General features: G+C 43.9%; 1 protein-coding gene across 1 annotated transcript in view; it reads right to left on the reverse strand.

The window, feature by feature from the left end:
- The window catches only part of AFF2 (ALF transcription elongation factor 2), a 599,847-nt gene extending 590,368 nt beyond the window's left edge, over positions 1-9,479 (reverse strand). Inside the window, exon 1 of the mRNA XM_088478852.1 lies at positions 9,302-9,479. Coding sequence (XP_088334978.1) covers positions 9,302-9,351 — 50 coding nt within the window. The 5' untranslated portion in view covers positions 9,352-9,479. The remainder of the gene's footprint in view (positions 1-9,301) is intronic.
- Positions 9,480-19,204: the final 9,725 nt, after the last annotated feature.

The following is a 19,204-nucleotide window of genomic DNA, read 5'->3' on the forward strand; positions in this document are numbered from 1 at the left end:
TTAGGCACCACCAGGGGAGGTTATAGTTAGGCACCACCAAAGGAGGGTTAGGGGCGTTTTCCAGACATTTTTTACAGCGATGACACCGGCACCGACGCGGGACTCCGGAGAGGTAAGCATAATATGGGTGCAAGGTGTGGACCCAGGGGCCCATGTGCAGTGCACACCCTGCACCCATTATAAATATGCCCCTAGTTAGGGGGGGAGAGGGGAAGGGTTAGGGTACTTACCGTCCATGTCGGGATCTTCACTGGTTGGGCTTCCGGCATCAGGATTTGAATTGATGGCTATTCAGCTGCCAGCATATCATACCCATATGGATGATCCTGAAAAAGGTGCTCACTCTGCATATGGGCAGAGGAGCACATTCGGCCTAGGCAAATGGCACTACCCAGAACAGGACACAGACACAATCTGAACCAAGCAGTACTCTGTCTAATCCAAGCATGCTCTAATCATAGCCTCTCCCTGCTTGTTTACTAGAAGAATTGTATTCTCCCCTATCAAATTACCCAGCAATGAAAGTTTGTTTGTTAGCTCTCATGGACCAAATATAATTAGGTTGCTTTTCTAATAAGCAAAGTGCCAAATCTCTTTTTTATTCATGGTCTATTATTTAACTCTATCCAAGACAATGGGGCAGATGTATGAAGCTCTGGAAAGTGATAAAGTGCAGAGTGATAACTGTCCAGCCAATCAGCTCCCAACTGTCATTTTTCAAACACAGCCTTTAACATGACAGTTGGGAGCTGAGTGGCTGGACGGTTATCACTCTGCACTTTATCACTTTCCAGAGCTTCATACATCTGCCCCAATATCTGCTATTTTTATGTCTCTTTTCAGTTGTACCTCATCACCAAGTATTTTGAGTTTGGATTATGACTGATTTAGAGCCGTATTCAATTTGAGCAGACCTGCAATATTTTTCCACCTCCCGGACTTTTCGCCTACATCGCGTGCTTTGTATGCAGAAAAGTATTGCGCGAGTGCCCGCGTATCCCCATATTCAATTTGAAAGTAGGCGAAAATGGGACCCGGCAAAACTTGAACAGGCGGAAAGTACTGTCAGATTTGGGGAAATCAGCCTGACATCCGCCAAAAGATGCTCTGACATGGGGGTTAGCTATGGTACCCTCCGATTTGGTTTGCTGAAGGTATTTGGTGTTTTTAAATGGGCTCAATAGCTGCTAAATAGCGTTTTTGTATAAGTGGTGCAGAATAGTATTCAGGAGGTTTTTTTGCAAAAAATAACTTATCCCAGCAAATTTGGGGTACTTGAAAATGGGGGCCAGCTTGTTTTAAAGTTGCTAAAGTTAAGTTTAAAAAATCGTGAAAAATCCACCTTCCCCCAAGCCCCTGCAATGCAAAAAAACACGGGGCATACTTGGGGACCCCCCCAGAGTCAAGTTCACTAGTTTTTAACTTTGTTGCCCAACATTTTTTTTTTCACCCCCAAAATCAAAGTGATTTTTTGGGGGGTTCTTAAGTGGTTTTACATTTTTTTTGGACATAGTTTACCTTTGGGGGACTGTCTGAAGGCTGCACAGGGGTTCCCGCAACATTGCACCCCAAAACCCCAATTCTGCACTATTTTCCGTCTGCTATTCATAGGTGAAACTTTTTCGCCTATTACATTGCATTGACTTTCCGCCTAGGCAGAAAGTCTTTCAAATTGAATACGGCGATACTTTTCCGCCTGGCGAAATGACGTCGTCAGCGAAAAATTTCTGCCCGAAACACGCAAAACGGCTTTTCGCCTCAAATTGAATACGGGCCCAAGTCAGTGAAAGAAGTAAGTAGATAAACATAATTATCACCTCTTTACAAAATTCTCAGATATATATTTGAACTCAAGATGAGAAAATCTTTACCACAGGATTACATTTTGTTTTATCTACAGTAAATTTCATTTTACCCCACCACACTTTAGTATTTGTACTCATATAAGACATAATGGTATATTGTTTGGCTTGCCATAATAACCCGGTAATCCAGGACACATAGGAATTACACAGGTTATGTATCTGGCTAAATTCAAACATGGATTTCACCTGGTTTAAATCAGCCATAGAACCTGTCTAAAGGTACCCATACATCAGCGACGGATGACCGCGATCCTGCGATGCTGCAACTCGGATTTTCCCGATATGACGATCGCGATCAAAAAATGATCGTTATCGTCAAATCGGGGACATTTAACATGTACAATTTCAGCAATACTGCGACGGATCGCTGATTATCGATGGTGCCCGGTCGGCGTTTCCGACCAGGAAAGATCGGCATTTCCGATCGCATCGCTACATCGCGATGATCCATTGCAGATAGGTGTCCCGGATTAAAAGTATATTATGGCAAGCCTATGTATGGTGTATTTTGGATTACTCTATTCTGCTTGTATTCCAATTGATCTTCATTTGTAACACATGGAAAATAAAAAGAAACTACTTATCTTGCTCAGGAGAGGGCTTTGTGATCACTCAAGTTTATAAGGCCAGCAAATGGATATTGTTTTTATTTAAATACCTTTACAATGCCCCTTCCATCTCCTGCTGTGCAGAGCGACAGTCAGGTAAATGGCACTGCAAGACAGCTTTCATGGATTAATGCTCAAGCAGCTGCGGTTATATTTTCAAAGATGCTGCTATATATCGTCAGAGCGCTAATTTTTCATTGCCATCCTAAAGTACTTAGATTAGGCATGTCTGATGAACCCAAGGTGGGACAGGCTGTGGATAGAGAAAAATATTTTTCTACAGCAAGGATTCTGAGGGCCTGATTCAGAGATGTACAGTAAAGCGATTACAGCTGCGATGTTGTACGCAAATATGCTAATGGTAGCAAAGATCACCTGAGCACAGGAATGCCCACTGCTGCCTTCTCATCTATGTATGACGTCGCTTACCTGTGTAAATATCGGTAACATTGATGCACATCGAGCAGCCGGCCTGACCAGCCGCAAATACTGCAGCTCTGCTCGTACATTGAGAGCTCTCATGTTATGAATGCAATCGGTCAGACATGCTTACGTTTTTCTGACCACCCCCTGATATCACCTCCAAACGCTGACTATTTGTCACTTACTTTATGAGTGGATCTTGTGCGAACCTAATCACAAAGCAAATGCGGCACGTGCGCATTGCAACATATACGCATGCGCACTGGCAAACAATTGCTCAATCTGTGTAAATATCGCCATTGCGTCTGTCTCTGAATCACGCCCTTTGTACACAAGATGGTGGGACATTTTAAGAAGAGGACTGTAAATTATTTCAATTTATGTTTTTAAAGCAGCAATCCCATGATGAAATTAGTTGTGTGTTTCACACAAATCACTGTGGCAAACGTTTCCAGACTGCTAAGGTAATTCTGCAGATTTTCCACAGTGTTAAGTAACTACCATGAAAACCACAGTCACATGACACATGATATGGAGAGCTGAAAGTCTTCGGAACACCTCACCTCTCAGCCTTCTGCTATCACATGACATGCTGATGTTGAGAGTTATAAGCCTATGTCTGTGTCTGGCACGTAAGTGTTCCACCCAGGAAGATTTAGAAAAGGAAATAATGATTTGTAGAAGAGTAATAAAGAGAAAATTGTATTAGAAGCGTGCTTAAATTGTACTTAACTTGCTATTTATTGACTGCATGCATATCGGCGTTTAGTAACGCTGTATACATGATCATTTAAGCAGGTGACAGCTCTTCCGATAAGAGCTGTCCTGTGCGGTGTCGGGACTTCTGGTTTATGACCCGGGAGTCCCTCTGCATATTCGTGGCCGGCGGCCAGCGAATGCATGAGCAAGGGGGAACTTGGGAGGGAGGGAGCTTGGATACCCCGAAAAGAAGCCCATAGGCTTCTATTAGGCAACACCTTCTATAGATAGCACTACCTATTGGGTCCAAGCTTTCCGGAGCTTGGTGTATATGGAAAATGCGGTCAAACTGCCAAAATGGCATTTTATAAGCATCGCATATGGTAATGCATCAGGAGTAGCCTGTAGGAAAAAGATGCTTCCTGCCAGCATCTGTGATCTGAGTGCTACATCCAAAGATGTCCATCGTCTGCAGTAATCGCCCATCTGAGTAAGCTAAAGCTTACTCAGAATAGGCAACAAAACTGTTCAGCCAGGGTCAGGAGGACGCAGACCCCGGCCCTGGAACTCCCAGAAAAAAGGGGCAACACCCACTACCCGGCCCTAAACGGCCGCAGCCTGCGTACTTCTAACATCAGAGAAGTATGCAAACCATTGGGGTTGCGTATATCTCTGAATGAGGCCCTTAGTGTATTAAGCAGTTAATGAACCTTCACAAAAAACACCATTGTCATTTTATTTAGTACTAACGCTTGTGAACGCTGCACACAACCTTGATAATAATGCAAAGAGAAGCGAGCGCTTGTCAGAAAGTGTATATGGGCCCATTACCTTAAATTATGTTTTTGGAGGTATCAGCATCAAAGTGTGTCTGATAAGGAATGACAATGCATACATCCTTTGAAGAGAATATGCCATGGCTTTAAATGTCAATTTCATCAATTCTGAAAAACACAGCACCATTTAGAAAACAATGTTGTAAAAATCATTTTGGTTACCCAGTCATTCTAAGGCTGTCCTTTAAAAAGAATGACTGCCGGCTGTGCTATAGGAACACATGGTATGTAGCACTGACTGGAATTGAAACAGTCCACCTTTGTCTAGAGAGCAGGATCACCCTCTCTAGGCTGAGGAAATATGTCAGAAGTACACACTGCTGTGGTATGTACTATGTTTTTACTCACGTACAGGAGAGAAACCTGGCCCGCAGATGGCTTGCTCTGCCTCTGACAACCACACAGAGACCTTTGAACTTTCTATTTATATAACAGTTTAGAGAATATGTGTCTCTTCCTGCATAACTGCCAGTTTGCAAGCTTTGCTGTAATTAGGCCACTTGCAAGGCATTATACACAAGTAAAACCAATTGATTTGCTTTTTTGGCAGAATAAAATCTTTCCCCTAATTTAGCAACCATTGATGCAGCAGGAAGTTCTAATTTTGTTCTGTTATGCAGAAGACATAAAATGTTTTATTTTGTCTTTGAGGTTCAAGTCATACAAATGTGGATGTTTCACATAACAACCAACAGTTATAACACTAATATTCAACAGTATTCACGCACCGTATTAAATGAATTGGGAGACTCATCCAACTGTATGCTGTTTGAAAGCTATACATATGCATTGAAAAGCATAGTAATATATAAAATTGATTTATAGAATATGGCACCCAAATGGTGTTTAATATGAATTTCATATTGCTGTATAACATTTTTTATTTTCTTCCATGGATATAACGTAGATCTCTTTATAAAATGAGATGAAAAATGCTAATTTATATTTAACAAAACAAACACAAATTCATTTGTTATACTAATAAAACAATACCATAGGCTTAAATGCATTATTTTATATCTTGAGGTTTAGCTTCGCTGTATCCCAATGACAATGTATAAAGTTCAAAGGGGTCTATTTACTAAGCTGTGTTAGGAGATAAAGTGAACGGTGATAAGGTACCAGCCAATCAGCTCCTAACTGCCATTTTTCAAAAACAGCCTGTGACATGGAAGATAGGAGCTGATTGGCTGGTACCTTATCACTGTTCACTTTATCTCCTAACACAGCTTAGTAAATAGAACCCTAAAGGGTCTATTTACTAAGCAGTGTTAGGAGACAGAGTGAAAAGTGATAAGGTGCCAGCCAATCAGCTCCCAACTGTCATTTTTCAAACACAGCCTGTACGATGGCACTTGGGAGCTAATTGGCTGGCACCTTTTCACTTTTCACTCTGTCTCCTAACACTGCTTAGTAAATAGACCCCTAAATCTTTTATCAGGTAAAACAGTGTATTTGGCAACACATGGTATGATACCAGGTTAACTTTGGCTGTATTTGACCAGATTCCCTGAGTTGATCACACTGTATATGGCCAGCATTAACTCTCTGAAAAAACTGCCTATACCATGATAGATTAATATATTAAAATATGTTACTTTGATCTAGTTAATGTTCAGTCTGATCATCGTGGTTTGTTAACAGCTATTATGTTTCAAAACAAAATCACAAACAAGTATTTACCAAACAAAAAAACAAAACCAAAAATATGCTAGGAATGACTAATGGAGCGTACACACGATCAGATTTGTCAGACTTGTCAGATTTGTCAGATGAACGACTGAACGATTAAACGATTTGAACGATTTGGACGATTTTTGACTGCATTAAAATGAATGGAATCGTCCAAGTCTGACTGCAAACCCATCAGATGTCAGATATCGTTATCTGACAAACGGGAACGCGCATCGTTGATCGTCCATCGTTCAGGCATGTCAGATATGAACGATTTTCCTTCAGATATGAACGACTGAACGATTTTTAAATCGTTATCGTCCATATCTGAAGAAAAAATCTGATCGTGTGTATGCACCATTAGAAGCGAATACATCAGGATAAAAACAACCCAAATAGAGAAAGAATAAAAAGCAATTAATCATTAGGACGTAGCCTGCTTGACTGACCTAGTAGCCAGATTAAGCTTAGCCTTGAAATCTTTAGGCCAAACATGGCAGTAAATAAAGGACAATGTTCACATTAGAAGTAAATTTAATCAAGATAATTTTTCTCTGAATTATACATTTATTTATATCTATATTGCATAAATGATAATAATAATAATAATAATAATAATAATAATATATACACTGTATAGACACACACACAGAGTCCTGTATATAGCAAAAACAAAGTCTTTAAATGTTTTAGAAACGCTCACATGTAGGAACATGTAAAAAAGCAGAAGGTGAGAGAGATTTGCTCACTAGTCCTTAGTAGGTGCGGGAAATGAAATAAAACGCAGAAGTGCTTGCTTTGTACAGCGCAAACATTAGTAAAAAGAAAAAAAAAGCGAGGCAACCAGTGCATATTTTGTGTATACCAAATGCTCCCCAGGAGACTCATATGAAGATCAAACTGAATCTGAATATAACAATAATTGAGCATGAGAATTAACTAGGGACATTTAAAAAATGTATGCACTATTGTCTGCGTCTGCTCAATACGATGCTGAATATCCTGTGCAGTGTAATACATTCAGGATTCTATTTAATTCAGGAAATAATGATGATTCTGCCAAATTTGAATGCTGTTCAATAGTGGGTTTGCTACAAATCCATAAGATTAGTAGATAATATGTTTTTTGTCATTTAAGTGTCAATAGTAAGCATAGTTATACAGCCAGAAAATAATCAATGTCACTGTACAAAGAACAGATACTGCAAACATGAGAATCTGTTAGATGATGCCATAGAAAAATGATTCTTAATAACTCCATACTCAGGTTACATCTTAACGTGGGCATTACATAGTGTAAGAAATAAGTTTATAGTTTGTTTTTAGTAAGCAGTTAAAGAGGCCTTAAAACTTAACAAGGCAATAACTGAAGGTCACAGAAGGGTTCTGAAAACAACACACAATGTAAAGAAAATCAGTCATATTTTCTAGACACCTTAAATGCTTGTGATTTGGGATACAACCAGTTTTCTCACCGCACCACATCTCTCCTGTTAAGGGGTTAAATTGAACTGAAAATCATTCATCAAAAACATGCTTGATTCCCTAAGAAGTAAATACCACTCATATAGGCATTATGCATTACTGCAATGGAGATACAGTGAACTCAGCAGTCAAGTGTTTTTTTGTTATCTTCTTGTACAGTGATTTCAGTAGCATATTTCCTGCTGCAGTCACTAAGTCAACACTATAAAACAATGACAGTATACTTGGACCATAAAGAATATAATCCCTTCAGCCAGCAAATAATGTGGAGTGGTAGTCTGCCAACTAGCACAGTAATGAATTAAACTCCCATATAGTAACAATACCTATTGAATAAATAATAATCAAGTTTGATGGTAAGCTTCGTATGCCAAAACAAAGATTTATTAAAATGACTTTTCAATATAATTGTTAGTACATAATATAATATTATAACTGAAAAATAATCACCTGCATCAATCAACAGAATAAACTAAAATAAAACATTACAGTCAAACTTCAAACAGCACACAATATAATTACAGTATAACAAAAGAGGACATTGTAAAACAAAGTATTCTGTGAATTATAAAAGTATTCCATTAGAGTAGTCTGCTACTGAGCAGGCTTAAAAGCATATACATGGGTTTCTGGGTATGAATACATAGAAAGTGTATTTGTCACAATGTCTCAATGACTCTTGTAATGAAAACAATGTAAAAGAAGATTAAGTGATACATGCATAAACACATAGCATAATATGACATTACTAATATCTATTGCAGTACAAAATGTCAACATCAGACTTCAAGAGAAAAAAAATCTGTTTATATCCATTCAGTATAAAAGCCACTTGAAAGCAATGCAAGTTCATCATATACAGTACTTGCCCAATTGCTTTATGTGAATATATTTTGATAATAAATAATTCTTCATTAAGTCTCTCTAATTAAAAGCAGAACAAGTCTATGTCAAAGTCATCCATTTAGCTGACAACACACACAAATGGCATCTCAAACATTTCAACAACCTGTCATCCAGCCCTTCAAAGGGCAAATGTGTGCACTTCCACAGAACTTCTCAGCTGCACACATTAAAGAGACACAAATGATGAGGTGAAGCCCAAATTCCCACAGAGCAGCATTAAATTCATATCTTACAATGTGTATATACTATATATATATATATATATATATATATATATATATATATATATATACACACACACGTGTTGGATTATTATAAATAGCATAGTACATGCACGTTTTAGTCTGTGTTCCCAGTGAATATTGCAGATGGTGAATAGATTGTGACACACTGCTGACAATGAAGATGATACATTATGGTATACACAGCGGGAGGTATCGGGCTGTAATAAAGTCCATGGGCGATATGTGGTGTCCTCAGGTTAGCTGCATAAAGCATCTGACGTGGTCCCTTGCACAGGCATCTCTAAACTTAGCTCATCTACTGAACAAGGCTGTAAGCTCCTGCTTGCTACATACACAACGGCCAAGCTACACAATACAGTATGATATGGAAAAGCAAAGAATAAAACCACTGGCAGTTACTAGATAAATAAACACACAGCACAGAAACTCCGCGAACTTGGACCAGCACACTGCTGATGCACCAGGGGGTTCTCTGTCCAGGCTGAGAGGTGCATGGGGCTCCCGCACCTTAACAAAGGTAAAATCAGGACAGGGAGGCAGATAATGATGGAAATACCTACCACTGCTGCTGATCTAGGTCCCAGTCTCGGAAAAAGTCGAATAGATCCATAACAGTGGAGAGTCAATGCAATGCTGTGTCCTGCAGGAGGTGGGCAGGCAGCATAGGCAGAGAGTGGCCGGAGAGGGCTCCCTCCCGGGGGCAGTGCCTGGCAGCACTGAGCTCTGCACTGGGAGAATGCTGCGAGCTCCGGCTGCTGCCTAGCTGGCTGGCTGGCTGGAGGAGGCAGCAGCAGCGGCTCAGCAGCAGCATCACACTGGGAGAGAGACATGGGAGGAGGAGCCAAGGAAGCCACAAGCCACGACATGGAGCCAGCCAGTTATCATGGCAGGGATCTGTTGTGTGTGCTCCACCTCTGTCACCATCAGCTGCACCGGGGCCAGTGGGGTCACACAGTGACAGCAAGCCGGAGAACCCTTATCTCAGAGTCCTAAACGTGCTGCTTTCTCACACCCATCGCTGCCCGACTAGCTGAGTTTACATACAAGTCTGTCTTTTGGGGAGATTATTGTGTTACAGATATTTTCCATGTTCATCGTATGCTATTCAGAGTTCAAACACCATATCCTTCAGCTGGACAATTATTTGAAAAAAATAAAATAAAATAAAATAATAATAATAATAATAATAATAATAAAAAACAAAATAATAATTAATAATAATAATAATAATAATTATTATTATTTGAATGAAAATATAAAAATATACATTTTTAAATAAATTGTTAGGGCTTAATACAATTGTTTGCAAAGGGTGCGATGTGCTGTTAAAATGCTGGTAACAGCACCGCATCTCACACCCCTCGTGGTCTGCTCCGAGCCCTAATTCGCATAATTTTGCCTGGTGCCCTACTGGGCTGCTGTCAAGTGCTGCTATTGTCGCAATGACTCACTCAGGGCCAGCACCAGGTCTGCTAGCTGGGCCGTAACTAGGGTAGTGCGACCTGTGCCATGGCACAGGGCACCGCAGGACAGGGGGCGCTGTTTGGGTCTGTCAATTTTCTGTTTATTATTATTCTCACTTGTAGCTTCCTCCTCTTTTATCCCCAGCAGCTCCTGGCCTCCCCTATCTCTTCCCTGGCCCTTTCCCATGAGGTCGGGTGCGTGTCTTATGTCCCTATTTGAAAAATGGGGTGGGGGCGCCAATGCTCTTTCTGGCACGTGGCACCAAAAAGTCTAATTACGGCTCTGTCTGCTAGCACCCTGTTTGAGAAATTTTGAAGCGCCCCCTCCCAACTATTTCCTTAATAAATACTTTTCTCATTCATTTTATTATTAAAAAATCAAACACATTGGCCCCCACAGCAAAAAAATAAAACACAATGGCCCTGCAAGGAAAAAGAACCCCCATCTCAGAGTCCCAAACGTTGCTACTTTCTCACATACATCGCTGCCCGACTAGCTGCTTACATACAGTACATTTCTGTCCTTTGGGGAGATTATTATACGACAGATATTTTCCATGTTCATTGTATGTTATTCAAAGTTCAAACTCCATTTCCTTCAGATGGACAATTATTTGAAAAAATTAAATAATAATAATAATAATAATAATTATTATTAATATTATTATTATTATTATTATTAGAATGACAATATATTAAAAGATACATTTTGAAATAAATTGTTAGGGCTAAATCCAATTGCTTGCAAAGGGTGCGATGTGCCTTTGCGGCGGCGTTAAAACGCCGGTAATGGTACCGCATCTCACACCGTCGCGGTCTGCTCCGAGCCCGAATTCGCATAATTTTGCTCGGTGCCCTATGGGGCTGCGAGCACTTTTCTGCGAATTTGAGTTGCCGTCAAGTGCGGCGGTTGTCACGATGACTCGCGCCTTCGAGATCATCGCAGACAATTGTATTTGGCCCTTAGTGTAGTTGTTTTACTTTGGATAAATATCATATTTTGTACCATCTTATATTTAAAGTGCCCTAAATGTTTAGAAAATGTGGTTAACTTTTGGAGTGCCAAGCACTTGTGCCACGGCCATTTTCCCGGTGACCTGTGCATACACTATAGACTCTAGTGCCCAGAGTCTATAACTCCGGTGCTGGCCGCACACAGCTCAGTGCGCTGCTGGCGGGCGGGCGGAGAGGAGGGGGCCCATGTCGGAGACTGCACACGGACCCCCTCCTCTCTAGAAATGCCCCTTGTTGGCGTGCTCCCTCCCAACTATGGGCCTGATTCAGACCTGCTCACTAGCAAGTGATCGCTCGTTGCTGGCGATGTTTGCAAATGTGCGTATGCGTATAGTTTGCAGTGCACGTGCGCAAACTAGTACGAGTGACCGGGATGCGCTCGCTCGCCCTGCAGAGACAGCCCAGTGGAATGAGTGACAGAAGAGGCCGTTTGTGGGTGGTAACAGGGCAGTAGTAACGGGGGTGTGGAGTTGCGGATGCAGGCGTGCCTGAGTGTTTCCACGCTGTTTCAGAGGCATGCATAATTTACAGGCAGCGTTATAGTACACGTCACCTGGTTGAATTATACACTGAAGTGCTCGTAGTACTTATGGTAGGGTACACTCAATCGAAAGTGCTGCAGTCTGTTCCGATGGACCCCGATGTACTGATGTTTGTATACACTTCCAGGAGATGTCGTTCGCTAGTGGGTGGCTAAAGACAGGCTGGTGGGCGTCTACATACACAAAGTGATCGCTCGCCAAGACATAGTGGGCATGCTTATGCCTTGCCGTGTGAGCGCCTGCCTTGACGTCACTTAGCTGTATTTCCATATGCTGGGAGCGAGCGGCCGCATCTAGCGAGCGGGTCTGAATCAGGCCCTATATCCATAATAAATACTTTTATCATTATTCATTTTATTATTAAAAAAACACAGTAAAAAAAACTAACACTTTGGCCCTCACACCAAAACAATAAAACACAATTGCCATGCAAGGAAAAAAACAACATTGGGGTCTATTCAGACCCGGACACTAAAGGCCCCCACACACCAGAATGATATCGTTCCAACCTGCCAACTAGTTGGCAGGTTGGAATGATAATCGTCCTGTGTGTGTGAGCAAACGATAGTCAGCCGTTTGCTCCCACACGCTGAAAAACGTCCAGAAACGGTCGTTCCAACTAGTTGGTGAAAATCAAACATGTTTGATTCTCACCAACTATCGTTCTAGTGTAGGGGGATAGTTGCCCCCAACTGAACGATAAGTAGGCGGACACTGGTCGGTAGTGTCCGCCTACTTCACCACCTGCCGACTGTACTGCCCTTGTCAGCGGGCCGCTGAGCGGGGGAGAGGATCCGTACAGCTGCTGCACAGACCAGGTACGCGATCACAGCAGCACCAATGCCCCCCTCCCCCCGCGGTCACAGCTGCAGCACCTCTCCTTCGATCAAAGCTGCAGAGCTGCACAGCCCCACCCTCCCGCCACTGGTACAAGCCCCCGCGATCACAGTTGCCACCCGCCGCGGGTGCACACCGTCCCCTCCCCCCGCGATCACAGCTGCACCCCCTCTCCAGCCTCAATCAAAACTGCAATGCTGCCCCCCCCCCGCTAGTGCACACCCCCGCAATCACAGTTGCCACCCACCGCGGGTGCACACCACCCCCTCCCCCCCCGCGATCACAGCTGCACCCCCTCTCCATCCTCGATCAAAGCTGCAGTGCTGCACCCCACCTCCCCCCGTGGGTACAGACCCCCGTGAGTGCACTAGCCCCCCCCGCCCACCGCGGGTGTACCCCCGTGATCACAACTGCATCTGCCGCCCTGGTGACGACCAACCCTCTTCCCAGAGCCCGATACATACTCACCTGCTCTATCACCGGTGCATTGATGAAGCTCCAGACCTTCATCCTCTCACTTCTGTGGCACCTGACAGGGTGCTGCCTGGCTGACCTCCTATCCTTGGAGTGCTGTGGATGGCCTCCATCTTCAGGAGGTTGTTCCTGCTGCCCATATTGTGTGTGTATATCTACAGTGTGTGTGTAAATATATATATATATATATATATATATATATATATATATGTATATATGTATGTATTATGTGTATATGTATGTATGTACCATGTGTATATGTATGTCTGTGTGATCCTCCCTGTATGTATGTCTGTGTGAGCCTCCTTGCCTGCCTATATGTGTATGTATGATCCTACCTCCCTGTATGTATGTGTGTATGTGTGAGCCTTCCTGTATGTATGTGTCTGTGAGCCTCCTTGCCTGCCTGCCTGTATATATATGTATGTATGTGTGATCCTACCTCCGTGTATGTATGTATGTATGACTGTATGTATGTGTCTGTGTGAACCTCCATGTCTGCCTGTATGTATCTGTGATCGTCCCTCCCTGTCCGTATGTATGTGTATGTATGAGCCTCCATGCCTGTATGTATGTATGTATGTGTGAACCACCCTGCCTGTATGTATGTATGTGCCTATGTGTGAACCACCCTGCCTGTACGTGTATATGTGTGACCCTCCTTGTCTGTATGTATGTGTCTATGTACAGTACGACCCTGCTTGCCAGTGTGTGTATGTACTGTATGTGTATATATCTGTCCTTTCCTCCATGTATGTCTGTGTGACATTGTTTGTATAGGGGATGGGGTAGGTGCAGCGTAGGAGAGGATCGGTGGAGCTGCAGCACTACAGTCTCTCACCAGTCTCCAGTAAGTACGTAGCCCCCCCCCCCCCGGCCCCTGACAACAGCACTGGTCTCCACTGCCGTCCCCACATCACCACCCACTGTTGCAGCTTCAGTGTGCACTGCCCTCACCCCCTCCACACGTGTGCCCCGCCCCCCCTCCGCGATCACCACCCGCAGCTGCACCTTCACTGTCCCATGCCCGCACTCCTTCCCCCGCGATCACAGGTCTGCCTGCCCGCTGGTGTTCTCCTCCCCCCCCCCCCGCGATCACAGGTCTACCGCCCCGCCGGTCCTCGCCCCCCCTCTCCATCATAGGTCTCCATCATAGGTGCACCCCTTCCCCCACACGAGTTACCCCCCCAGTTGTATGTATGTGTATGTATAAGTGTGTGTGCATGTGTGTGTATATATATATATATATATATACAGGGGCAGAACTTTGGGAGACAATGGAGGCACCTGCCGCCGGGCTCCAGCTCTGAAGGGGCACCTCCTCCATTGTCCACAACATATTCACCCCACTTAGGGCTGTAACTATGTACCCGGAGTGTACCGTCACGGCCGCCCAATACATAGCACCCCTTCCCGGCACCTGAGAAGCCACATACACTAGTGGAGAGCTCCAGGTCAGACCATCAGCTGCTGTCGTCGTCTATCTATAGTTGCCTGTCTTTATGTAAATTGCTACATTACAGTGTCAGCTGCTGTAATGGGGGGGCCACTAAATTATAATTTGCCTCCGGGCGTCTGGGATGAATTTACGCCACTCTATATATATATATATATATATATATATATATATATATATATATATCGAATATCCAAAGTCCCAGAAAGGAACAGGCGGTACTCCAGTTGGAGTGCCACCTGTTCCTTTCTAGGACTTTGGATATTCTGCATGATCATTTAGGAAGGCACCCAGAACGCTGCACTATTTATCCAGAGTGCCAGGCTTTACAAGGCATATATATATATATATATATATATATATATATATTAATGGATCGGAATTGAAATCCCGACAGCAGATGCCCGATGGTGGAGATCCCGACTGGGGTAGGTAAGTATACTAACCCTCCCCTCTCCTCCCCCTAACTCTCCCTTACGGGTGCCTAACCCTGATCTCCCCCCCTAGTGCCTAACCCTAACCTCCCCCACATAGGTGCATAAACCTAACCCCCCCCCTCTCTGCACCCTAACCCTCCCGGGGGGGGGTTTCCTAACACTAATCTTGCCCAGGGGGGGTACCTAACCCTAACCTCCCCCACATAGGTGCATAAACCTAACCCCCCCCCCCTCCCTGCACCCTAACTTTCCCAGGTTTTTTTTTCCTAACACTAATCTTGCCCGGGGGGGTGCCTAACCCTAACCTCCCCCATATAGGTGCATAAACCTAACCCCCCCCTCCCTGCACCCTAACCCTCCCGGGGGGGTTTCCTAACACTAATCTTGCCCGGGGGGGGGTGCCTAACCCTAATCTTGAGTTACCTTTGCAGTTCTCACCATTCATTGGCTGAGAGGCGGAGGGCTCGCGTCTCAGCCAGTGAACGCTCAGCAGCTGGGTTTCCATGGTGAAATCCTGCCGCTAAGCTCTCATTCGGGAAGTACCGTTCCTAAAGAACGGTACTTTAGTTCGTGGCTCTGTGATTTCTGGAATGCCTACTTTGGAACAAAGAGGACCGAACTTCGCATAGGAGATGGTGAGTGTGTTTTTTTTAATAGGTCCCCTATGGATACTCTACTGGACAAGTGGCCCGATGCTATAGGGATACATAGGTGAGTATGAGTACATGTGTGTGTAGATGTGAGTGCATGTATGTTTAATAAACTTATACTTTGTACGGTGTGTGTGTCCTGTGTTTATTTTAATATTGCTTTTGCAGTGGAACTACAGGTAAGAGCGGGGCCCGTAATGATCCGAATGCTGGTACTTGTGGTTCTCCAAGTACCAGAATGCCAAGGAGGCTTGCTGGGACCTGCATTTCCACAGCAAAAGACAATATTAGTTAATCTATTTTTTACACACACTATGCACAATCAACCCGGCACCCACCATCCGGGGGTGCTGGGGATAGCCCCGGGCTATCAGCCTGTGCCTGGGGTGCCCTGGAGAGGGGGGACCCCTTTATTGGGGAGGTCCCCAGCTCCCCAGGGATCCCTGGCCTGGGCTGACTAGCGGTCAGGGTTAATGCTTCGGCTGGGTGACCCAGTGAAAGGGCTCTCTTGGCTGTGGCATTAGCCCCCCGCTAGAAAAAGTCAGGTGCTGGTTCTGGATAATACAAGGGGACCCTACTCATTTTTCCCCCTGTATTTCAAGAACCAGGACCGGATCAGAGCCCAGTGCTGGTTGCAGAGAATACTGGGGACCCCTACGTCGTTTGTCCACCGTATTTCGCGCAACCATCACTGGATCACTAAAGCCCGGGGGCTGGTTGCTCTTTTGGGGGAGGGGTCACGCCATTTTTTTTTTTACACACTTCTTCATTTTTTTTAAACAGCAGCACAGACGGGTCGCACTGTTCCCGTCCATGCATCTGTGTTTTATTTTTTTACAGACAGATACATGCATCACGGATATCCCTGATCCATGCAAGCATCTGTTTGCTATCCTGCACGATCTAAAGATCGACAAATCTTTAGATCGTGCACGATAGATCTTGTGACACATCATGCAGCTGGCACTGCACATTGTGTCCTGGAGTGCTGGGGAAAGTTCAAGGGAAATCGGACATGATATCGGATTGTGACCACATCGCCTAGTGTGTAAGCACCTTAAGTCCCCCCGGTGGTTCCTAAACCTAACCCCCCATCCCCGGGCTAAGTATTGTACTTAACCGGCAGGAGGGCGAACGGTCCGGCGTTGGGATTAACATAGGCGTCGGAATTTCGCCGCCTATGTTAAATCTCCTGCCGGGATTCCGCAGTTGGAATTGAGACCGCCGGTCTCATAATTATATCCATATACTGTATAAGATATATATATATATATATATATATATATTTGTGTAGTCCATTTAGTAATGATCGCATTGCAGGATGTGATCATACTGTCTGGATGTATGAAGTTCCACCTGCAGAGACAGCGGTCACTTCACTCCTGTGCTTGGATCCTGCGCATGTGCGGTCTGCAGACCACACATGCGATGCGGCCATTGCCAAGGGATGTTTCCTATGGAACCCTCTTCCAGACAGATTTGTGATGTGTAGCCCATAGGCTACAGTGGCTTACGCCATCTTCAGAAGGCTCATGCTGCGCGCATCAAGGTTTCGGAATGTTTCGCATTCTGGAACTTAATAAATCTGTCAGCATTGTATCCCCTATAGAAACTAATGGGGGTTGCGTTGCCGACGGAAATGAAGGGACAGCAACAGATATCGAAGAATACTTAATATTTGAGGCTATCCCTGAAAATGGTTGAATGATAAATGGGCCACCCTCCCCCGACCATCACGGCGCTGTACCAACCGATCCATCCCAACTCTCCTCCCCTCATTCGGCACTGTCCAATGTCACATATTATATATATATATATATTATATAAAATATATTTTATGTGTGTGTTATACACATATATATATACACATATATTTAAACATGCACAGACATGTATGTGTGTGTGTGTGTGTGTTCAATATATTTATTCAAAACATGCAGAAGTAGGCATGGCAGTATCCGCCTACTTCTGTGACATCACAAGTTGGACAGAAGTTGGCTGATCTGTTGAAAAAGTTGGCAGGTTGCCTGGTTGGATGAAAAGTTAGATGTGTGGGGAAGAGTTTTAGTTGGACAGACAAGTTGGACGGTTGGTCAGTTGGCTGGTTGGACAGATAATCTTTAGATGTGTAGCCAGCTTAAGGCCCATTTTCAATTGGAGGCGAAAAGTCTGGATCCGCGATACTTTTTCGCCAATGACGTCATTTTCGCCTGTTTTGCTTTTACCCCGTATTCAGTTTGAAAGATTTTCCGCCTAGGCGGAAAGTCAATACAATGTAATAGGCGAAAAAAGTTTCACCTATGAAAAGCAGGCTGAAAAATGTGCAGAATTGGGGTTTTGTGGTGCTACGTTGCGGGAACTCCCCCAGACAGTCCCCCAAAGGTAAACTGTATCAAAATGTAAAAAAAAACACTTAAGGACACCCCAAAAATTTACTTTGAAAAAGAGTACGAAAAATGTTGGGGTACAAAGTTAAAAACTAGCGAACTTGACTCTGGGGGGGGCCCCAAGTATGCCCCAAGTGTTTTTTTGATTGCAGGTGCTTGCGGCAGGTGGATTTTCCACGATTTTTTCAACTTCACTTTAGCAACTTTTAAATATGCTGACCCCCATTTTCAAGTACCCCAAATTTGCAGGGATAAGTTATTTTTAGGAAAAAATACTCCTGAATACTATTCTGAACCACGTATAGAAAAACGCCATTTGGCAGCTGTTAAGGCCGTTTAAATAGACCAAATACCTTCAGCAAGCCAAATCGGGGGGGGTACCTTAGGGAACCCCCTTGTCAGAGCATCTTTGGGGGGGTGTCAGTCTGATTTCCCCATATCTGACAGTACTTTCCACCTGTTCAAGTTTCGCTGGGTCCCATTGTCGCCTACTTTCAAATTGAGTAAGGGGTAAAGCGGGTACGCGCGCGATACTTTTCCGACTACAAAACAGGCGAAGTAGGCGAAAAGTCCGGGATGCGAAAAAGTATCGCGGCTCGGCTCAAATTGAATACAGCTTTTATGCCACGATTGCTCGCATCCAAAAGGGGCCGGGTATGCAAATTCCGCAATCGCACTATCAGGTGTAAGGATGCCCTCTAAGGGGTAAATTTACTAAGATTCGAGATGGTCCCGATTTTCGAGTGATTTATCCAGCTGGAACTCGCCAAAATTCGGGTGATTTAATCCCATGTTTTTTACCAAATTTTCCAACAGGCGATTTGAGGCTAAACAAGTTTGCCGATGGTGAAGCAGAACGAGATATCTCTCCCGAGTATCTCGTTTTGCAGGAGATTACTCACCCGAGATTGCAGGGTTTTCTCTCTGTAAATCTCTCCCGAGCTAGCAGCCTGCACATATCAGTGAGATATGTGTTGACTGCTTGTGTGTTAAGACTTGTTAAAAAGGGTTAAATGTTTTTTAAAAAAATTACGTGAGGTCCCCCCCCCAAAAGACTAACCAGCCCCGGGCTTGCAAGTCTGTCCTGGTTCTTAGATTTACAGGGAAAAAATGTGTAGGGTTCCACTGTAAATTTATGAACCAGCAACAGGCAGCAGGGCCAGAGCTGGTTTTAAATATACAGAGTAAAAAAATGTCGTGAGG

This window comes from Taudactylus pleione, unplaced genomic scaffold, assembly GCF_031769625.1.
Source record: "Taudactylus pleione unplaced genomic scaffold, aTauple2 ptg000222l, whole genome shotgun sequence".
Classification (NCBI taxonomy): Eukaryota; Metazoa; Chordata; class Amphibia; order Anura; family Myobatrachidae; genus Taudactylus; species Taudactylus pleione.